At 42.6% G+C, this 23530-nt stretch overlaps 3 protein-coding genes across 3 annotated transcripts; 1 reads left to right on the plus strand and 2 right to left on the minus strand.

Moving 5' to 3' along the window:
• Positions 1 to 1362: 1362 nt before the first annotated feature.
• arpc1a (actin related protein 2/3 complex, subunit 1A) lies at positions 1363 to 7499 on the minus strand. Its single transcript, XM_076091544.1, has 11 exons — positions 7209 to 7499; positions 6464 to 6557; positions 6041 to 6145; positions 5630 to 5852; positions 4649 to 4756; positions 4394 to 4497; positions 4181 to 4289; positions 3704 to 3779; positions 3431 to 3624; positions 2282 to 2372; positions 1363 to 2175 (listed from the first exon to the last, which is right to left on the minus strand). The coding sequence occupies exons 2-11, from the start codon at positions 6525 to 6527 to the stop codon at positions 2137 to 2139; spliced, it is 1113 nt and encodes a 370-aa protein (XP_075947659.1). The 5' UTR covers positions 6528 to 6557; positions 7209 to 7499; the 3' UTR covers positions 1363 to 2136.
• A 4556-nt stretch (positions 7500 to 12055) lies between these two features.
• On the minus strand, positions 12056 to 19140 carry abcg2b (ATP-binding cassette, sub-family G (WHITE), member 2b). The gene is made up of 15 exons (XM_076091941.1): positions 18989 to 19140; positions 18450 to 18509; positions 18232 to 18349; positions 17977 to 18132; positions 17413 to 17570; positions 17118 to 17269; positions 16717 to 16809; positions 16137 to 16285; positions 15614 to 15765; positions 14998 to 15087; positions 13590 to 13714; positions 12971 to 13125; positions 12764 to 12853; positions 12607 to 12659; positions 12056 to 12503 (listed from the first exon to the last, which is right to left on the minus strand). Exons 1-15 carry the CDS (start codon positions 19138 to 19140, stop codon positions 12356 to 12358), a joined length of 1851 nt encoding a protein of 616 aa, XP_075948056.1. The 3' UTR covers positions 12056 to 12355.
• A 926-nt stretch (positions 19141 to 20066) lies between these two features.
• On the plus strand, positions 20067 to 22879 carry hapstr1b (HUWE1 associated protein modifying stress responses b). Its single transcript, XM_076091545.1, has 4 exons — positions 20067 to 20490; positions 21932 to 22012; positions 22110 to 22385; positions 22493 to 22879. Exons 1-4 carry the CDS (start codon positions 20295 to 20297, stop codon positions 22729 to 22731), a joined length of 792 nt encoding a protein of 263 aa, XP_075947660.1. The 5' UTR covers positions 20067 to 20294; the 3' UTR covers positions 22732 to 22879.
• Positions 22880 to 23530: the final 651 nt, after the last annotated feature.

Below are 23530 nucleotides of genomic sequence, written 5' to 3' on the forward strand. Positions count from 1 at the left end.
AGGGATTAAACTGCAGAAGGGGGGAGGAAAGCGTCAGCTGCAAAAAGTTGACTATAGAAAAGATTTGCTCCCGCTTTTTCAATGCATTTTGAGTCATATTACCATAATCTAAGCAGTTCAGATTTCCTATCTCCAAGTTTACATGCTTTAACCGAAAGATCCCCTCACTTTTCTCTTAAAAATCAGACTTGGATGTTGTCTTAGGTTTAGACACTTTCACTCCGTGCAAGCGTTTCCTCACATAAAACTGAACTCTATATTGATCGTCATTATGGGCGTGTAACAGGCTGGTGTTCAAACGGGGCTAATTATGTCTTACTATATACTATAGTCAGCTGAATTTTATTCATTTTTTTGGTAACTTTTCTCCATAGAATGTGACCCTGACAATTTATATTATAAACACCACTAAAGTTTTGATTGCATAAGGAGGCAGAGGCCAACAGAACAACATTAATATGGCACTTCTGAGAAAGTAACCCTTAAACGCACCCTTGTTACTGTAAATATGAACTTATGTACTGGTGACAATGTCTACTCTGGAACTTTATACATTGATTTTGTTGTTTGAATGTTTGAGGATGAATGGCGGTGTCGGTCTGTCAGTCGACCACTTTGGTCCAAACTGAAATATCTCAACAATTAGGTGGATTGCCATAAAATGTTGTTCACACTTAAATCACACACATCCATCTACAATCATCTACTAGCACCACCATATTAACAGTGTTCCAAAAAAACCTCTGTTTTAACATTGCACCTTGAACCCTCTTGCTCACATATCCGCTGCACAGAGGATTGTGGGTAAGATAAAGCCTGCAAAATGTGACCCGATGCAGTAGACATCCTGGTATTTTTTTGCATACTGCATTTGACTGCATATTTTCTAGCATACTAAATAGTATAGTGGTGTGGGTGTTGGAACACCAGCGTGATAGCATTGCCATTGCGAGCTTGTTAGCATGCTAACATTAGCTTTCAGAGCACAGCTGTACCGTACCGTAGTACAGCCTCACAGAGCCACCAGAATGGCTGTGACCACCTCGACTTGTTCAACATGCTTTAAAAATACAGTAACAAAAGAAATCCATGGCTGCGTTGAAGAGTAATGATATGAACCTGAAGCTCGACTGAAGTTTCAAGGGTTTCTTCTACAGCTACCTCCTTGTGTCAATTAAGTCTTTCTGTAATAAATGCACCATGAGATCAATGAACAAACATCAACAGTGTTACAATAACTGCACGGCACACAAGAACAAATATGGAATGCATATTAAAAAAATTAAATATACTACTACTGCAAATCCACTAAATGTATCTAGTCTGGCAAAGACAAAGGAAGAGAACAGGCGAGTCGTGTACTTTAAATGTACTTCATCTTTATTTCATGTCTACCTCATGATCGGTTACATAGAAATCCTCCATCTTGTGTGGTTTTAGTGTAGTAGCTACAGAGCCTAGCGCTGGCCAGCCGTGACTCCGCCCAGCTGCTTTCTCTCTCCACCATCAGAACCTGTACAGCTCTCTACAGCCAACCAGCAACATGACCTCAGAATATCAATAACCCGGGTCCTAATCTAAACAGTGACTTCACCTGCTGGAGAAGATCTACTGCACGCCAGCAAGTAAAGCATCACGTCCTCCGTTCTACTGAACATTGGCATTCAGAGATCATGTTGCGGTTGATCTACAGGTGAAATACAGTCCGACTTTTGGATAAAACGCACCTTTTAGTGTTCAACTTTTGGTACAGGAGGTTAGAGAACATAAAAACACACATTTCACGTCACGTTTTAATACGTGTCAGAGGACCTTTTCCCACTTTGACACCTGGTTAACCTTCATTTAAAAACAAAACAAAAAAAAAAAATCAACAGTGATGTCACACGTCAGCTCAGTGTGTGTAGTGTATGCCTGTTTGTGTACTTTAGTGTGTGTTTGTGCGTGTGTGAGAGTGTTTGCACACACCCATAAGAGTGCGTTATGGTCTGATCAGTGCTTCAGCAGACACTCCATTAGGTGGTCAGTTGTGTGTGTGTTTACTGGCTGCGTCGCAGGAGCGAAGGGGGTGAGGTGGAGGAAGGGAGGGGGAGAAGTGAGGCCTGCTGCGTTTCTTCATTCGTTTACAAGATTTCTTCACATGATGCGGAGACCCTGGATAGAAGCTTCTAGACTCTGAGGAGGTAGACGCAGAAAAACACACAAGAGAGAGTTAGAGCCGAGAGACCTGGGAAAAAAATTCATCTCTGAAGAGGATTGCTGATTTTATGTGTGTTTGTACCTTGAAGTCCCAAATGGTCATCGCTCCATCGATGCCTGTGGTGCAGAACTTGCGACAATCCCGTTTGTCTCCTTCATAGATAGACACTTGGCTGAGGGCGAGACATGAAGATACATAAAGACAGTTTTAAAAAGGGTGAAGGAGTTGTAATATAGAAAATCAATTTCATTATGGGAAATTCACCCAACCAACACAAAACATACACGTGGAGTCGTTTTTACCCCTCAGTTTTTGTAGGGATATAAAAACAGAGAAAACAAGGTGTTAATCAGTGAGCTATAGATGTGCTGGTATGTGGATTTTATTACCTTTGGACAGAGGCATGATTGCAGTTTGCCCCCCCCCCACAATTACAGACTTTATGCTAAGCTAAGCTAAGCAGCTTCATATTTAATGTGCAGATATGAAAGTGAAATTTAGCTTCTCACCCAAACCGGTTTCCCAAAATCTCTAACTAAGCCTTAAAGAAAACTACATCATACAGTCCCTGAAATAAACATACAAAGAAAACAAGATGAAATAAAGAAACACCATGAACAAAACCTTTGATGAAGCATTCAGTAAAGAAAATTGTTCCCCGTTTGGAAACACAGGAAGCTGAACGGATCCGATTATCATCAGTGCTTGAATTCGAATGGGCTCCAGTAGTAAACTATGGCTGCACAGTATAATCATCAGCTCAAGCTAAGTTAAGAGAACCAAACAGTTGTCTAGGGATCAGACAAAGAACACAACGTCACGTTTAAATAGACAAGTTCAGGCTATTCAGAGGTTTTGGACTGCAACAAATCAATCCCACCATCATGAAGGTTACAGCGCTAGTTTTTGCTGAAATTGTCTTAGAGACATTGTTGGCTGTGGTGCTGTTGACTTCTATTGTTGTATTGTACAGTGAGGCGTTTCTAATATGTAGTCGCCACAAACACCAAAGCAGCCTCCCGAAGTGACCACAACATTGACTCATTCATTATTTATTCTACATTACAGAAAATTGAATTAAACATTCAAAGTCCCTTCTGTTTACACCAACAACTACCAAATTTTTGAACATCTGCAAATATCTAAACCAAAAATAAAAAAAGGTTTTGAAGGCGTCTTAAGATAAACTCCACGTCCTGCCCTTCATAGATTCCCGTTCGTGTGACTTACGTGATGCTGTTCTGGTGCAGTGTGTCCAGGGCAGTGTTGCGGTCCTCGGTGGTGGCTCTCTTGTCCATGTTCCTGAAGCGCTCCATGGCGGAGATGTTCCTCTGGATACTCTGCTTGGGGAGGTCGAGCTTTGACACAAATGTCAGCGCTCCACCATCGTCGCACCGGAACAGCATGGGGCAACAGTCGTGGCCCTGAAGACGCACACAACAGATCTACATTCCTTACCGTATACTTGGACATAGAAATATGTAGTAACTGTTGTATTCTTACCGCAGCTACTAGACTGTTCTCTGAAACAAAAATGACACTGAGGAGAGGAAGGAAGTCCGTCTTCAGCTGTGAAGGACTAAACACACAAATGAATTAGCATCTTGAGAATCAGATGGTTTTACTGTACTTTAAAAAGATTACACAGGCAGCATAACTACAAACTATTTCAAAATTGGTGTGTTGTCACAGAAATAACTGGGCTGCCTACGCTGCAGGTTTCCGGGGAGAACGTGTTGAGTTCTTTGGCACAGTCTCAATCCCCGCCCTGTCTATTCATGTCTCCGGCAATTTGTCGACACCAGCATGTCATTATGTTCGTGTGGAAGAAATAAAAGCATATATTGTAGTATAGTAACTAATACTTGACTAATCTTGCCATCTTATATCATGTAGTTGACAAATTAATTCAAGGTTTTGTTTATCTCACAAACACTGCGGCATCAAAGGCAGTGTAATGCCAGTAAACATTGAATATACCTGGCAGTCTTGGAGCTGTCCACCACAGTGACAGTGCTGTCATGGCTGACCCAGGCCAGGCGGTTACCAGACGCTGAGAAAGAGACAGAGTGGACCCAACCCCCTCCACCTAACACACACAAAGAGGAAGATCTAGTTTAGTTCAATGGGTTACTTCCAGTCGTATGAAAAGGCTTTTGTTATTATCACATATAAAAAGGCACAGATACAGACCCGCTCCTCCAAATTCTGCGAGCACAGCTCCAAATGGCATCTTGCTGCCCCAGGGTGTGGGGCCGGGTTTCTCTTCCACCTCCTTAATGTAGGCTGAGAACACCCTGGAGGCCAGAGAGGGAGGGGGAGGGGGGGGAGAGAAAGCAATAAAAAAAGACCAGAAAGCAAAAGAGTGAGTGAGGACGTTGGCAGGCTTCTCATCATTTAAGCGTCGTCTCTTGTCCCACAACTCGTTTCACTGTTAACGACATTCACCTGCATTTGAAGTCACAGGATCCAGCAGCCAGCAGGATGTTGTTGGGATGCCAGTCCAGACTGAGGACGGTGGAGCGTACCGGCTTCTTGATGTGCTTGCTCACCCACCTGGAGCATTAGAAAAAGCACAGATATCTTAAAATATGAATGAACACAGCACTTCTATCTAATAATTATGTATAAATTCAATGATTCAATCAATTAATCCGATATACTAATGTTATTTTTTCAAATATGAACAATTTGTGAGTGTAGTTCAGCAAAACTAAGCTGTTTGTTTTATTGTCGGCTGTCAATTTAACACAACACATCGAGAAAATAAATGAAGATTAAGAATCAGGCAGCCCTGGTTTGAGAGACGAAGAGACTTTGTACGCCTGGAAAAACTGAATCAATGAGCAGAAGACTGGAGCAGTGCTGAGAATAAGAGAACCTTTCAAGCCTGGGACTGGATCTTTATCAGTCTTTTGGAAAATACAGAACTTTGGTTTTAAACCAGGTGACAACAAACAGGTATACATTTAGTTTAAATCAGGCGTTGTGACGAAAACGCTAATCCTCCCATTCATGTGAATGTGGGTAGTGCTTTAGGCTGTGACGGTGGGGACCACAGAGGATGCCGAAGAAAAAATAAAAAGCTGTGGAAAATCACTTAACCGAGAACCCTGCAGTGAGGGAGTACAAAGACATTCATCACCACACAGCCATTAAATGGGCCATACAAGCAACATTCGCACGCCACAGCACAACCCTGCGCTAATAGTGCAACAGTGAATGCATTTGTTTTTACAGAATAAATAAATAAATAAATAACACAATCTAACTGCAATACTGCCCTCAGAAAAGTGACAACACACTACATGTTATAGTGCAAAAATTAACAGTCATACTCCCAAATCAAAACATGGTTAAACAATCAGAAATATCAATTTGCCGGTAATCTTGTGTCAAAAAATGTAATGGTTGTACAAATAGTCTCACCAGTCATTCTCAGACTCAAAGTAGCAGACGGAGATGAGTCGAGCACCACTTCCAACTGCAAACTTGTTCTCCAGTGGAGACCACTTGACGAAGGTGGCGGCTCGGTTGATCCTGAGGATGACCAGCGTGGGCTTCCATACCCCTTCCTTCTGGGACCACACATAGGCGTTACGGTCCGCTCCACATGTCACTATACGGTCACTTTTGGGAGCCCAGTCAATACCTACAACACAACGCAGAGAGATGCAATAGCTGACTGACTGACTGTTGCAACAATCATGAAGTGAATTACGACGGCACATTCTAGAGCTGAATAAGCTTTTACACAGATTGAGCAGTCAGAGTCTGTGTCGACATGAGCTGATGACAGTTCCAGTCACACTTGTTCAATTGTTTTAGTCATAGAAATACCTGTTATGTGTCCATTGTGCTCCTTCAATTCATGAGTCTTAACCCACTGGTTGCCACTCTTTTTGTAGATGTGGACTTCATGGTTATTTGGACTGATGGCAATTTCTGCAGAAAAAAACAAAACAATAAAAACAAAAACAGCAGGTTAACAGGATGCAAGTACAGATAACAAACATGCTGAACCAGTTTCTGCTATCTGCCAAATACCAAACTGGACTAACTACTTGTACAAGTTCACAAATCCTGAAAACAAACAGTGGAACAATAATGTTTTTGTGGCTGAAGTTGCACTCCTGTTCACTTAAACATGCCATTGTCATTTGTTTTCAAACGCATAACCTGTAACTCAATGTCTTAACTGGTATGTAGTGTACAAGCTGGTGATGGTATTCTCAAATAAATGAGGGCACTGTTGAGCCTTACGTGTCCTATCCCGGTTCCACGCGTGGCAGGTGATGGGTTCCAACAGAAACTGATGAAGGGACATCTTGTCTGGGTGTGGTCCTCAAGTAGAACTCTGCGAAGTCACACAGCGAAACTTAGTTTAGCAACAAGCGACACACACACATACCCTGAGCAAACAGCTGAGCTGAACTCTCACTCCACCAGCTTTAAAGCCCCACAGATGACAGCATATATAACTGTTAACAACATTGCAACGTTACTCGACTACCATTAGTTAACTTGGGTACATTTACTAAACCCAATCAGTCAAAACATTGAAAGGCTCATTCAATTAACGTTAGCTAATAATAACGTTAGCTTAAAATATATAACCAAGCTAACAGCTGATATTCACCATAGTCTCACATTTTTGTACCATGACATGCCAAGTTGAACACTTTTACGAGCTGAAGTTGACTTTCTTTGCTAGCTACTGTCATATTACTGACTGAGTTTGTTGCCTCACTCGGTTAATCGTTAACAGCAAAACATTACTAGCAAGTTATTCAAATTGCTAGCTTAGTGCCCACCGGTGTTAGATAGGCCTGGCAGCCAGATTGGTCATTTCTGGAAATATATCGACGTTTTGCTACCCAAACGCTTACCGGAGAGGCCTCCCTTTTCTATGTCAGACTTCGGGTTTTCCTTGGAGGAGATGCCTTTACTTTCAATGACAGCTAACACCATTAGCCGTACATTCCGCTAGCGGCGCATGCTAACTTACCTCGTCAGTCAGTTTCTGCACTCTCGTTAGCCGGCAAGCTACGTTACGCTAGCGGGGAAAAGGTTAGATTAGGAATGGACCCGAATTCGCGGACTCTGGTCAGTCGACACGAATTCGTCCAGGAATGTTGAGGAAATGTCAAGACGGCCAGTAGGATACGACCGGGGAGCATCCGGCAGTTAAACTTGGCAGCAAAACCCGTTGGATGCCTGGCTGATAGCTAGCTTAGCCTCATCACGCTAGCTGTTACATTCAACTGAAGATCCTCGTTCACACCGACGTCTCACACTCACACACTACGACGAGTGCGAAAGAGCGCCTCTAGTGGTTCAAATAGAAACATTCAAAGTGTCCGAACCAGTTACAAAACACCACCATCTAGTGTACGATGTGGACAAATACCCTATACAATTCACAACTAGTATGCACTGAGATAAGGGAAATAATTCCTTGATTCTCAGGGGGCCTGAAAGCCACATATTTGCCAATAAAAGTAAAGAATATCAGATACGGGCATTAAGATTGGGCTTAAAGGGTGCATTGTGTCTAAATTAATATAAATCTGGAATTAAGTACCATTTCATCATGGAATACTGTACAAAATGCACAGAGGATGGGAGTAACAGGTGGTAAATATGGGCTCAGAATCGAATTTTTGCTCCAGGGCCCCCCGAGAAAGATAATCTAGCCATGTTCTTATCCTCTACATCCTGTGCTGGCGCCGGCTCAGTTCACAGCAGAAATGGAATCCACAAGTATTGTGACCGGGATGTGCAGTTATGTGTGTCCTGCTAATGAGAGTATGATCACTGCTTTATTATGGCAATATACTTATGGGTTGCTAGAGAGTTAGTTATGATGAACTTTAGGCCACTCCAAAACACACACCTGAAATTCTATTTTATTAATTTGGCAACATGTAAACCTTTTAAAATTAAAGGAATTACAGGCGAGCAATCTCCATTTGATGTGCAGTAAACATAAGTTAAGGTAGCAATGTAGTGCAGCTTTTCAAACAATTACCTCCAATTCACTTCTGCCTCATTTTAAAATCATGCTGCTGTTGCCTTGTGGGTAATAGGTTCTCAAACCAATCAGAGGAGACTTCAATTAGTACCGCTCCATTGCACCTGGTATACCTACAAATGAACTGCTGCTGGCTGCTAATAAATTCAGATTCTCACTCATTTTTCTGCTGTGTACATCATCAAATTGTTAAATGGAGTCATTAGCAACAGAGGATGAGCTTTTACCTACACCTCCACTGTACTTCTTACCAGGTAAAATACTTTCTTAATTTACTTGATTTGAAATGTTTGAAAATATCAATTTTTAAAGTTAAAAACAAAACGTGTGACTTTGTTTTTACAGGTGAAAGTCACAGTGGGCCAAGCGTGAGGTTCTACCATATTCACTCACCTTCCACGCCTCCACCACCTTCCTCCACCTTTTCTCCTGGAGTTGGCTGCACCGCTGAAACTCACGCACCTCTAACAGGTTCATGCTCACTTCTCATCTGCCTCCATTTTGAATATATAGAATAGGCCGGAAGGTCACATTTTCTTTGTTCACAATTCAGCTATGTTCTTGCCTTTTAGACTCAGTTGAGTCGGGAAGTGTTTATTGAAGTGTGTCCGTTATTTGTGTTGCAAAGTGACTTATACATACTGATTTAATTCCACTGGTAGTTTTGATCCTTATATGCAATGCAAATAATGATGTACCACAAATTTAAGAAGATTTTATTAAATAACATTTTGAGCACTTTTTCTTTACACAAACTTTGCAAATCCTACTTCTCAAACGGCTCTGATCAGATAATGTTAAGGACCTATAGCGTGGCGAAAAGTTAAGTTGAGAGAAAATCGTTGTAATGGTAAAGTGCAATCTTGAAGATTTGGTTATATAATAAAACTGCATGTTGGTATGGAATTTCAGATGCAGCCAAAGACTCCAGACTGCTGAACTGTAAGCTAAAATCCTTTGTTTACTCTCATATAAAAATCAACCAGGACTGCAATTATAAGGATTGCCGATTTAAATTTTGAAGATGAGCGTTCCTTTTCAACCCCCCCCATGTCTTCTCTCTAGTGTCTGCTTCCCCTCAATCGCCTGTCAGGCGGACGCGTGTGAGCTATGAAATGGAGCTGTTTTGCTATCCAGCTCTGACGACATGCCCTTCCTGTCAGACTCGGGTCACCACGCAGGTCACCTACAAAGTCGGGAGGTTCGCGTGGCTCATGTGTCTTGTGTTTATGTTCTGCGGGTGAGAAAAGACAAATTCAAATGCCTAAATCTGGCTCTAATTACCCAGCATCAATCAAAACACATATTCAAAAGACGTAGACTGATGTTTAATTTCTGTCTCACAGGTTGGCGTTTGGATGCTGCCTGATTCCGTTTTTTGTGAACTATTTCAAGGACACCTATCACACTTGTCCTCGCTGCAAGCTCTTCCTCCATATGCACAGGAGGACATGCTGTGAATGAACACACACAAGATCAACAAGCAACAGGTTAATGTGTGTGTAAATCCATGCACAAGTCAGTCAGGATAACTTAAAATGTATAGATGTATGTTTAATAAATAGGGAGAAGATATGTTGGTTCCTATAATGTTGAAATTAGAAATGTTTTAAAACTATATTTTACATCATGTTTCGTGACAAAATACTATCAAATAAAGGTTTTCTGTGGCAGTATTTTTTTCTCATATTTTCTGTCTTATAAAGAAGAGCACACAACAGAAAACAATGCTGAGCTTGGACACAAGCAGGTTGTGTATATTTTGATCCAAACAAATAACAGCAAAAAAAAAAAAACATTTGATAAAAAAAAATTGAGAACCTAAAGATTTACTTACTAGATTTATCCATCTGCTGATAAAGACTAGGCGATGCAGTTGAATACTGGGGAAAAGCTAGTAAGTAGACCTTGAGTTTATTTATTTATTCAATCATTTGTCAAACTACTTTTATTCAAGGACAATAATTCTTTCACAATTAAGTCAGACTTTGTTTCTATGGATTTAACCATTGGCTTTAATGCTTGGTGCACAGAGCCCCACCTTACTTTCACTTAAGTTGTCATTACATCCTGTGTGGATTAAGCCTGCATGTGTACTTGCGCAGTATGTAGTAAACATGCCCTCACTGACATGACACCAGAGGATTAGAAGTGTGGGTTTATTTTAGATCATTGAGCCTCAGAGTAATGAGCATTTGAGATGCAGCAAAACCCTTGATTCCCCCTAGTCTGAGGTCATACACGCCTTTTGCAGCACGCCATGCCACGGACGTCAGCTGTCCCAGCGTAGATGATCACTGGTGGATCCCAGCAGCAACACACTGACCGCTGACCCCTGCATGGCCGAGGATGCATCAGAGTATCTCTCCTCCCTCGGTCAATCGGTTTCCTCCTTCGTGCCCTCTTCTTTTTTCTCCCGGCCCTTTAACCGCAAAACTGAACTCCTCTCCTATTTGATCCTGTGTGTTGCCAAAATGCCGTTCATCCCACCTGTGTCGATTGCACGCTCTGTGTCAGGACTGACTGCTAAGGAGAGACCCATCAGCAACATTTCATCTGCAACTACTTTGACGAAGGTCCAAAGAGAATACAAAGGCGGCTCAGTGAAGGAGGAACTGGCTTCAAACCTCAAGCAGCTGTGCAAGAAGAGCCAACCCAGGAGTCACCTGCCAACCGCCAAAGCGGTGTCAGCGGCAGAGCTGCATGCAAAGAGAAGGGAGCGACTGCTGCCTTCATCACAAACTGACAGCTTCCCAGCCTCCAGCTCGGGCGAGTCCCTGTCTAAGACACAGCAGCACAAACATGTGAGCCAGAGCTCTATAAAGAGTGAACGCGAGGTGAAGGCGAGGGCCAGGCATCAGGAGGTCCGTTTCACACTGACTCTCGCACCTGAGGCCGTTCTGCTGCTGCAGAGGAGGAACAACGAGAGACGTCAACATTCAGCGTCCAGAAGCGGAGGAGGCGTTTCTGGAAGCGCCTTGGATTCCAGACACAGGAGAGAAAACGTCTCTAAAAGGCATGAAACGGCGAGACACAGCACGCCAAACAGCAGAGTCGCTGAACTGGGAGCCATAACTTCAATTGTGAAAATCTCCCTTCTGAACGAGCAACACAAGTATGATGATGTGGAGTATGAGGAGGAGGAGGACCGCGGTGTGGATGAGCATGTGGTGCTGAAATGTACAGAGTGGCTCCGTGGGTTAGAGAACACACCAGTGACAGTAGGACACAGCCTGAATAAGAGTGTTTCTAAAGGTGACATGAGAAGGGTTGCTAACTGAGGTTGTCATCTTCGTTTCTGTGCTGGCTAGTTGCTTTTTGAAGGTGTTGCAATAATTTAATTTAATGCAATAGTGCAGCCATAAAAAAGAAAAAAATCATGGAGTCTTTGGTTTGAATATTTTACTCAGTGTAAACATCAAATAGCTCCAATGAATACAACATGATACAGAATATATATATATGTCATATAGTCATAAAGAGTGGAACATGATGAATTTCCAACCTTAAAGCTATCGGGAAATTGAGGGTTTGTTTTGGAAAGCTTTTCTATCATCTGTGAATCTTTTTCTAAGCCCTGTGATCTGTTTTATGTTAAGTTATCAGTATATTTTTAAGTTTGTAACAAAAACAATATTATTTAAAAAAAAAAAACGACAATTCCTTCACTGTTTCTGTAAGGCACTAATAAAAAAGAGAGCTTTATGCATTAACTATACTTTTTAACCTGGAAAACTGAGAAATGTGATTATTTTAAAACTAAAAGGTTCCCAATGAAATCCAGAATCTGCACATTTTTTCTTTACTGTGGCTCACATTGTCTCACTGCCCGTAAGAAGCTTTGTCAGGATTTAGATGTTGGCTTGGCTGTTGCTGTACATTCCCTCGTGCACAGACCGGGTGTGCTTAGCAGCGGCTTATCCACCTGGGAGTCAAATGTTACAACACGCGTGTTTGTTTATGTGTGAGAGCGTGTGAGAGAGAGATGATGATTATAAATTATAATTAATGAAAGCTTATTTCATCACATATAAAACAACTTTTTTGTGTCATTTGAGGCATGTTAAATAAACAAGATAAAGAGACAGTGCATGATTGATGGATACATAAACGGATGGAAATCATTTCCAGCGGTTTATTCGTCGCAGCTGTACGTAGGCCAGGATCATGGAGACCAATATGATTCCCAGCAGAGCCACCTGGTTCTGCCAGAAGCCCCACACAGAGTAGTCAATGCCTTGGCTTTTCAGAAACGTCTCCCCTGGGATACTGCAGCAACAGACAAAAGAGGCTCAGTATGTGTGTGTGTGTGTGTGTGTGTGGGGGGGTTATTGTGGGTAAAGGAGTGGCTGTGTTATCGCTCAACACTCACATGGTGGTGTTGCTGTAGAACAACTGTCCTGACATCTCGTTGATGAATGCAGCCTGAGAGAGACAGAAAAGACATTGGGCTGAACATTCAACCCCGCTGATCTCATTCTCACAACCACACCCTTCTGCTCTTGATCTGCCTATTTTCCATCGCTTACATTCAGTCCATATCTGAAGATACTGAACCATTGCACCCAGGAGAGCCAGCTCAGCATGGAATTGAGGTTGACAAGAAAACCACCAAAAACCTAAAAATAGGAAAATGAAGACGGAAAAGAGAGAATATTACACTTGTGAAAAATAGCTCTTTTTACACATTATGATCTCAGCCATGTATATTTTGTGTGTGTGCCTCAACATCTCACCATCATGAAGACGAAGGGCAGAGCAATGAGGATGTTAGCCATGGCAAATGAAGAGACACTTGCTGAGACGAGGAAGGCCAGACCGACTCCTGCCAGACTGACCAGACACATGGTCAGGGCGAAACACATGAAGGCCTCAAAGGCAGGCTTCAATCCTGAAAGGGTGGCGGACAAATGTAAACAGGAAGACAGAAATGAGTATGAGAAAGGACATTTTATTAAAATCCAGAGTATTGCTTTGAAGCAGGTTCCCCGTTGTGGGTCTTTAGACATGGCTGAAAGGTCAAATGAAAGGTTCCAGATACAAAGAGATCAACAGCAGGAGCATACATTAGGAAGACATGCAAAACTAGAACAGGCAGCTCCCTGTCGTCCAGATTTTATTTCTCAAAACTTGAACCTCATTGGAGTGAAGCCAAAGCCTGTGCGGAAATAATTTTGGATTGTTTCCTTATTTACGACAGAATTTGATGCCTTCACTCACTACGTCAACTGGGGGGAAATGACAAAGTCCTAAAGTTCAGGTACAACAGTCATCTCAAGGACATGAACATAAGAGCACCTGCACGATACAATATGGTGTGTATTCTCCGTGTATACGGTATGTGTGATGAAATACCCATCATATAGTAGGCAATGGCTGAAAACACAAAGATGGGGATGATGCGGTTGGGGATGAGATCAGCAAAGATCTTGGACAGGAAGTAGACAGACGTGCGGTAATAGCCACTGGAGTTCTCGTGACTGCAACAAATATTAACAAAGAAACACGTTGACAAGTACATACAAACATTGTGGCACAGTTGACAACAATGTGATTGTAAAGGATTCACAGTATTCACTGACAATCTTTGAATTCATGACACAGTGTTGAGCCATCAATGTATATCATATGGCTCGTGCTCGTCAACAAATCCCATGAAAAAAACCATCAACAATGAATTGCACGTTCTTATCTGTGTGGCCGAGGTCTGATGCCGTAGAGCTCTTTTGTTTACCACAAACTGTTAAAAACACATAAATCAGACACGCTCATTCATTCATTACCACGAACATACAAACTGTAGTTTATTTTACTCAATCCCACACACACACCGTCCTGCTGCAATATAAACTGACTATAGCATCAAATGTATATTAATCCGCAAGTACCTGAAAATAGTCCGCAACAAATTCCCTATTTACTTAAAAACAAAACTATATGGCCTGCTAAAGATGTATATCTTTTGTAGAAATGAATGCACTTGGGGCTGAGTGCCACAGACAGAAAAGGGAAGCCGGAAAGTATTATTGAGATAAGCAAGATCATCGCCAGAGCAAGACTGAAAGCTGGCATCAAGGAGGCAAAGCGGAGGCGTCAAGAGAGACTGATGAGAGACCTCAACACCAACAGCACTAAAGATATGTGGCAGGCGATCCAAAGTGTCACAGGCTGTAAAAGCAGGAGGGCCCCCATCATGTGTGAAGCCACGTTCCCAGGTGAGCTGAACACCTTTTATGCTCACTCTGATCTCCTCAACAAAGAGTCAGCTGTCAAGTCTGCCCCGCCTCCAGAGGACCGCTGTCATTATCCACAGCGGATGTGTGAAAAACCCTGATGAGAGTGAATATGAGTCAAGCTGCTGGGCCTGACAGCATCCCTGGTCGTGTACTAAAAAACATGTGCCAACCAGCTAACTGCAGCTTGAGCCTGCGAAAGTTTCCGTACCACCAGTCTTCAAAACAGCTTCTTTCCTCTGGCTGTGAGACTCCTTAACTCATCCTCCACCCTCCTTTTGTGTGTTTTTCTTATGTAGTAAAATGGAACTACAATCTGAATTTTGTGGAACCTAACGCATTGTTGGTTTTGGTCTTTTCACAGGTTTTGTTTACAATAAGAAAAACACATTTTTTTAAAACAGCCTTATCCTCTATTAAAAAGAAAAAATGTGATCCACATAAATCTATCTAGACATTGAACATCTTCGTAGTCATGCGCCTTCTGCAGAAGTCTGCAGTTCAACACGTAGCTTTTATCTTTCACTCACATGAATATCGCTCTTTCATTGATAAAGAGTTCAACAGCAGAGAGATTCCCAAACACCATGTTGATGATAAGGAAGAAGAACGCTCCACTCCTGTTGTCCAGAGAGAGAGAGAGAGAGAGAGAGGGGGGAGAGAGAGAGAGAGAGAGAGAGAGAGAGGGAGATATCTGATTGTCAATTAATCTGCTCTGACCTGGGTTTATCCCCTTAAACTTAAGGGTGGAATGGCATCATAAAAGTTTCCTCATCTTGACATCATGGCGATCATTGACTTATCTCACTCATTTACTGTATTTCAAATTGCATACTTTTGAAAAGTAAATCTTTTCTTTTTGTACCTTGACAGCCTAAGTCATAGTTCTCGCAGCCTCTTCTGATATAGAGGTATTCAAATGTGCTGTGTCACCACATTTTACTGTCTATGCCATGTAATGATGTCCAATGAAAACCTTCAATAAAGGAAACACCTTTGATATTATCTTCTATTTCCAATAAGTAGTTACGTTGTATTTTGGCCTTGAGATGGGCTGATTAAAGGGGGCACATGTACAGTAGGGCAAGTTTTCAGAAGTAAATTTAAACTAGCAGTGCTGTTATGCTGCAGGTTATGGTACTGTACCTGTTCTGTAAAGCCTCGGGCAGCGTCAAGGGCATTTGGTAATAAATGAGTCCCACCAGAATAGCAAAGAAGATGTTGAGAGCCAACTGGGCATACGAGGTCTGAGGGTTCCTCAGAGAGTTCAGAACTGTCCTACCACACACCACCCGCAACTGTCTCACACACACACACACACACACACGCACACACGCACACACACACACACACACACACACACACACACACACACACACACACACACACACACACACACGTAGACATGAATTGTTTTTTATGAACATGATGAGAGTTATAAACAGGGTCCATTCAGCGGGCACACTGACTTAGCTGGCTGGCACAGTCATTAAACTCTGTGATGTAACATCATAAACTCATTTCAATTTCAGGGTTAATCAAAAAAATGAATAGCAACTGAGATTTTAATTCCCTCAAATGGATATTTATTTTGTATAGTTTTTGAATGTAAGAAGAGAGTGTTTTATCCAACGTTTGAATGTGTTTCTGAATCGCAGCGTTGGCTGACCTGGTAGAGGAAAGAGGTAGCGTAGTCAGTTGCCTCGTCTTGACCTTTGGCCCCGTCAGCGTTGCTCTGGTTCACATGCTCCAACTCATAGAGCACATTCCGGCACAGCTGGGACTGGCGGTACTTGTTTGCCAATGGATTTTTACACTCTACAGTGGAAAGAGGACATTATGCATCGACATTTTGTAGATACGGACAACAGAATAAACTTCTATCTTTATATAGCAGTCTTTGAGTCTCCTCAGGGTGTCTAGGGTCTAGACTAAAATCTAAATATGGTTAAATGAGTAGTTTGACATTTTGAGAAAATTGCAAATGCTGTAATCACTTTTTGGAGGACATCATCTGTGACTTCTTGTCAGTATCTTCATTATCTTGGGTTTGCTAAATGTATCGCCTCCCGACCCTAACTTATGTGTTTTTTTTTATACATCATCTCATTGTCTATATTTTAAACTTTAACATTACAACCAATATGACTTGGACACATGGATGTATTCATACTAACAAATCACCAAAAAACAGGCCTAAAGCCTCTGTTGGTGCTATATACCTAAACAGTGTGTGTGTGTAGGTGTACCTGCAGTAAGTGACACTAATGTTGATTTTGCCTCTCCATTTGTGATGTCCATGAAGAAATCAGCAGGGTTGTTGAAGGCCTCAATTTGGTAGCCTGAACGAAAACACACAGACACACACACACACACACACATGACAATACATCAAATACAGACACATGCAACACTGTAATAAGTGAAAGAGACTAAGTAGAACAGTAGTAGTTTATTGTTCATTTCATATTTAGGAGGCTGATTATTGTGAAAACAGAAGCTAAATAGAAGTAGCTGGCTGTCCAGCATGATGACTTCATATGGCAATACAATTTCCCTTTTTTTTTTACAAGGATTCATCACATTATATTTCAACACATTCCTAGTCAAGGTACTACACTTTTCATAGCAAACACACAAACACACATACCGAGGTTTGTGAAGTATTCCAGTGCCTGGGCTGCTGCGCCTGTGTACACCACCTCCCCTTTATGCATCAGAGTCAGATGGTCAAACTGTCTGAAGATGGAGTAGCGCGGCTGGTGGATGGAGAAGATCACAGTCTTACCACTTCTGGCCAGCCTGGACATACATAAGGAATTTGATTGCGTTCATATTGTTACAGAAAACACAAAGACAGCAGTAGATGGTGAAGGTGCTGCTGATTCACCCGTATACGTAGTATGTGTTTTCTAATGTAGAAGTAATTACTAATTGTGTTGTACCTGTTTAGTAGGTTGATGATACAGTTTGCAGTGTTAGAATCCAGTCCGGTGGTCGGTTCATCCAGAAACAGCAAAGAGGGAGAGGTGATAAGCTCCATCCCGATGCTGCACCTCTTCCTTTCACCTCCAGATACGCCACGCAGAAACTCTGTCCCTATCTGCACACACACACACAAAACACACACACACACACACACACACACACACACACACACACACACACACACACACACACACACACACACACACACACACACACACACACACACACATCAGTTTTTTAGATTTTGCTACAGTTGAAATACATTACATCATCAAAGAGAACAAATAAATGTCTGCCACTCATACATTTGGGACATTAGACAGCCACAGAGTCGTTTTTCCATTTGTGCACCTTATAATTTGAACACTATTCTCTCATTTGGGTAGGGCTACGGAAGCTATTAAGATCAATTGTCCTTTTAACAATCTTTAAATAAGTGCTTCTGCTTATTCCTGAGTAAGATATTTGTAAACTAACAGTCTTTTGCGATTAGCTATTAGCTTGTGTGTGTAGCGCTGTACCTTGGTGCCTGCACAGTCTGTTAAGCCAAGGTCTTGTATGATGGCATCCACTCTGTTGTTTTTATCCGTGGTGGAGTGATGCTGAGGGTTGAGACGCAGGTTGGCACTGAACAGAAGGTTCTCCCTCACAGACAGAGTGCCCATTATGATATCATCCTGGAAGCACACGAATGATGAAGGCCCGAAGTACTCAGAGGAATCCAAAATATGATAACAGTAAAGAATGTGTGTGTATGTTTGTATGTATTTGTGTACCTGGACCACATAAGCAGAGCTGAGCCTGAGGTCAGATGAGACGGCTTTGCCATCCACCATGATTTTTCCTTGCTTCAGTCCAGCAGGGTCTTTTCTCCCTGCGATTACATCCAGGAGTCTGACAAAAAGAGAAAGAAACTAATATGCATTTGGTTGGGGTTGTACATGTGTGTGAGACCGTGCCTGTGTGTGTGCATGTACATAAACGTGTTTCTTACGATGTTTTACCACTTCCTGTGGCGCCCATGATGGCATTCATCCCAGGCCTCATGATGCCACTGCAACAGCCAACCAGAAAATCAAGTCAAGTCATTTTATTTACAGAGAACACTTTAAAATAAGAAGATTATCTAGAATCAGTGTTTAATTACCATGATATATTGTAGCTTTAAAAGCCAAAGCCAAAATACTCGTGTATTTTTTAAATGGATTCCATCTGGCTTAGGAACTGATACCAGAAAAAGTTTTGTTTCCGTTTCTCCTATTTTTGTCTTAGTTTGCCTCAATAAAACAATACACAAATAAATAGATTGATCAAGTTCCCTGTAAAATGTATATAATGATACACAGGTTCGATGAAATGAGCCACAAACGGAACAACACTTCTCATAACTTACTTATTGTCAGATGTACAGCAACCATAGTGCATAGGTATGAAAACAGGAAAAAGCGGTTTACATTATACAGGTAGCCCTGGCATGCTAACGTAGAGTCACCACTAAGTGATAATTTCTCAAAGGAAAGTATCATGTCCTACCTTACATCGTTGAGGATGCATTTTTCAGGACCACTCTTGCAGCACAACCTCGTCTCATGCACACAGTACTGCAAGTTGCTGAATGTGACAGTTGGCCCTCGTTCCTGGAAATACTCATCAACACCGCAAACAGTCTGCTCCCCCTTAGACATCTTCAAAAATAGCAGCGCTACCGGCAGAGAATAAAAGGGGTCAGAAACTGGGATTTGATGAAAGAGAAAGAAAGAGAGAGAGAGAGAGGTACAGTCTGACACACAGACATGTGCAGTCGGACAGAGAGACAGGTGAGCGAGCATGTAACCAGTATCTTCCCGGTTATAAACATCTGACCTTTGGACTCTCTCAATCCTTATCCCATAGACTTGTGGCTGTTTTCAAAAAGATAGTGTGACATTGAACTTTCAACCAAAAATCTCAACACAGCTGTAACTGCACCCAAGAAGCACCACAAGTTGTGAGATAATAGTTCATGGTGATTGACAGGTGACAATATTTATATGGCGAATAGTGCTGCTTATTGCTTTATCCACCCATCCATTGTCAATACATGTTTATCTGTATTCAGGGTCCTGGGGGAGCATGGGGGTCATACCTGTTTGGAGATTTTAATATTTTATACGTTATGTCTCCTGACTTTTCAACTGTACTTATCCTTATGCAACAAGACACCAAGCCAAAATCCTTGTATGTGCAAACTTAAGTTTCAGTTTTCTGGGGTTACAGTGGCCATTTAGCTTGACCCCATCATTGTCACTTGGAAAAATATGTATGCTAGTATATATATATATTATATACAGGGCTGTCTTTATACTTTTGATCACATATTGTTATGGCCCACATTTCCATGGCCAGGCTGCCCCCTGCTGTACAGAATGCTGTATGGCAGGCTAGAGAGAATATCCATGGGTGGGATCAACTTTGTTTTTCTCTGACCTTTTCTCTTTTTTACCGTTGTCCAATCAGGCTTCGTGTTCAGCACCAAAAGCCGCCCACAAGAATCTCTGCAGCCAATCGCTTTTCAGTACAACGATAAAATAGGCGTGGCCAGTACCAGAAATTCTTAGGTGTTGTCATCGTGTTTCTTAGTTTGGTGTGTGTTACACAGGGCGTGCGGGCGGAATTTAAGACGTTCACAATGCGACCTTAACAGCAACTGGTTTTCTTTTTCTTTTCTATAGCCTGTTAGGGTTGTGAAACGTATTTCTCCAATAGAGTACAAAATAAAGACAGTTAAGTATCTCCGCAAACCAAACGATCCTGTATTTCATACGACGGCTAGCTTATAAGCTAACGCCTACCGTTAGCTATGGAGGAGAAGAAGGAGGAGGGAGAAGCCGAGATCCAAGAGCACGGCCCCGAGCACTGGTTCTCTAAATGGGAACGTCAGTGTTTAGCAGAGGCCGAGCGGGCCGACCCAAACGAGGAGGAGACGGAACAAAGCCAGCAGGAACTGTGGCACCTCTTTCAGAACTCGGCCACCGCGGTAGCACAGCTCTACAAAGGTCTGTACCAAATACACCGAAGTTCAAGTCAAGCTAGCTATCTATCAGAGCTAATGGAAGCTAATCTTGCTAGCGGAGAGAGAGAGACACAAAGGGCACTGGCGAGGCTAAACGTTAGCCGTTTGCAGCTTGTTCCACAGCATAACTAGCGGTGTTTTGTTTCCATGGTGTGTTGGCTGACATTAATGTGTATTCTCTTAAATTGTGCTCTAAATATGTGTTTCTGCGGTTCTCTTTGTGGATATCGATGATGTTAACCCGCAGCTAACGCTGTAGCTGCCGCTAATAGCCGGTCAGTGTGTCAGAGTGTGGGACAACCGGGCTGAATGTGACACAGTGAAGCTGTCAGAGGTCCTCCAGAGCCAAACGCGTTGATAAAGCACGCGTTTATCAATGCATGACCCGAGTGGCTCAGCGGTGTGTGTCTTTACTGTTTTTAATCACATCTATTCGTCCTGTCTCGACACACATTGCTCACGTTAAAATGTTTTTGTCCACCCCGTTAACAGTTACCCAGTTCGTCAAAATGGCGATAAACAGGGAGGTGTTGGCCGACAGAAAACAACTCGTTTGTTGATGGTCTATCGCAGCGACAGCTAATTGTCGCAGTGGTGTGTTGGTGGATTTTTATCACATAACGTCCCAAAGACATTTTATTCCTGACGCACAACTTAATGTACTTTTTGCTGATGACTGCATTTTTTTAATATCCAGAACAAAATGGCGTTATGATTAAAGTAAACATGGTCTTGGTTAAGTCCACTCTGCTTTACTGCGTGTTTTGAACATAACACTGAGGTTCTTGAAGTATGACACATATTGAAACGGAAAATAAACGCTAGCCTCCGTTTAAAACGTCTATATTTCAAATGGTGACATCATGGTTGGTTAGATTTGATCAGTGGGTTGTTTGCTGGGAGTAAAATGAGTGTTTAAGATGGCTTTGTTGACCACTTGTCAAGTGCAGTCATATCCCCCGAATCCCACTTAGTCTATAAATCCTGCTTCCGAGCTCCCCATATGTATGCTCATCTTAATAAAATGTAATACAACGCATAATCATACTGTCCATAGGGTTTCTCCTGCAGATCAGATGCAAGGATTTGCAGTCGCGATTTAAGTCATGAAAGGATGATTTGTAGTTGAGAACGACACAGGCCCTGAGCTTTTTGTATGTGTATTTTTGTGATAAACCCAATACTCTGTTCTGTATCAATACACTTCATACAATAAGACCATAGCGGTTTTACAGGCAGCCATTAGATTAAATCCGAATTTGCGAATGTGCTCCTCCAAATACATCATTGCCGGTTCGTTTCTTAGAGGAATTGTATTTTAATGACTCATTTCTGACCGCTAAGACTTGAATTTCTCTAAAGATGTGTGAAAACAACATTGGAAAGTTATCATAACAATCTAACTTTTTGAATTTAATTTACAGATAGAGTATGTCAGCAGCAAGGCCTCTCTCTCTGGGTGCCCTTCCAGAATGCAGCCACAGCGGTCACAAACCTTTACAAAGGCAAGTACCAGAAACTAATGTCTGTACATTAGATGTGGCGATGAACTTTGTTTGCGGTGTCCAGATTTTAAAGACATTTGTCCCTGTGTGTCGTCAGAGAGTATGGAGGCCCGCCAGCGGAGCTATGACCTGGGTATCCACTTAGGCCACCAGCGCAGGAATAAGGATGTGATCGCATGGGTTAAGAAACGCAGAAGAACTATAAGGCGCGAGGACCTCATCAGCTTCCTGTGTGGCAAAGTTCCACCTCCACGGACAGCCCGCGCCCCGCCAAGAGTTTCCATGGTGTCTGCAAGCCGACCATCACCCCCAGAGACGGGCAGCTCTGTGGAGACGGACCTGCAGCCTTTCAGAGAGGCCATAGCACTGCATGGTACGTAGAAACGCCACGTTCGGCAGGAAGCCGTTGCATTATAAGAATGAGACCCCAGAGGTCATGCAGTGTACTGTGGCTTCATATTCATTTTCTGTTCATTCCAGGCCTTAGTGGCGCCATGGCGAGCATTTCTGTGCGTTCCGGTCCTCCTGGTTCCCCAACTCACCCTGCCCAGCCCCTTAGTCGTCGCAGGAATGGTCTTCATGACGTGGACCTCAACACCTTCATCGCCGAGGAGATGGCGCTCCATTTGGAATCCACAGCCAATCGTAAACGAGGCCCCGCCCCCTGTAGTGATGTCATCACGGACTCACCTACCCATAAACGTAACAGGATGCTCTGAACTTTTCCTACACCACTAATCCCTCCTCTGTCCTCTCCTTGGTGGCCGACTGGACAGCTGATGAGGACTGATGCCTTGGCCAACCATTTGAAATCTTCCTCCTTTTCATCTTAGTTGCAATGCTACAAATAAAGAACCTTAACTTTTACCAATCCACACATTTATTCCCTTTTTCTTTCTTTACCTTCTCTCTTGTCTCGCACGTCCTATCCATAGTAGTGTTCTGTTCTTTTGTTTTTCCAGAAGATATTCGTTCCCGTTTGGTTGCCCCTAGTAGATCTGATTATGGAGGCGAGCACACATCGCACTTAAAATCCTTAAATTGCAGAATGTTGCGTTTGGACATCGTTTATTTGGCCGGGCTCCTTTTGTTCTTCACATCCAGTATGAACCAGGCTGGTGCCTCCTGTTTGCAGTTCTCCTCCCCTCGTTCCTCAAGCATACTTCCTCCTCCGTCTCCTCTATGGCTTGCTGGCCAAACCAGACTGGACTGAAACCCGGGCTCCTCTGCAGGCTGAACCACCTCCTCGCTGTGTGGCTCGACTCAAACTGCTTGTCAGCGTGTGTATCTCATTCTACTGCTGCTCTGTGGTTTTGCGTGTCTGACAGCAGAACTGCCACTTAGTGTGTTGTACTTGTCTTTGCCTTTTGAGAAAGCTGCTACAGTATCTCTGGTTGTTGTGCAACAGTGAGTGTGTGTGTTTGTGTGTGTGTGTGTGTGTGTGCTTCTGGATGCGGATGCAGGGTTCTGGCAAATCCAGCAACCACTTAGCCAAATTATTTCCTGTTTTACTTAAAT

Source organism: Anarhichas minor, unplaced genomic scaffold (genome assembly GCF_050575085.1).
Source record: "Anarhichas minor isolate MPS153535 unplaced genomic scaffold, ASM5057508v1 ptg000014l, whole genome shotgun sequence".
NCBI lineage: Eukaryota > Metazoa > Chordata > Actinopteri > Perciformes > Anarhichadidae > Anarhichas > Anarhichas minor.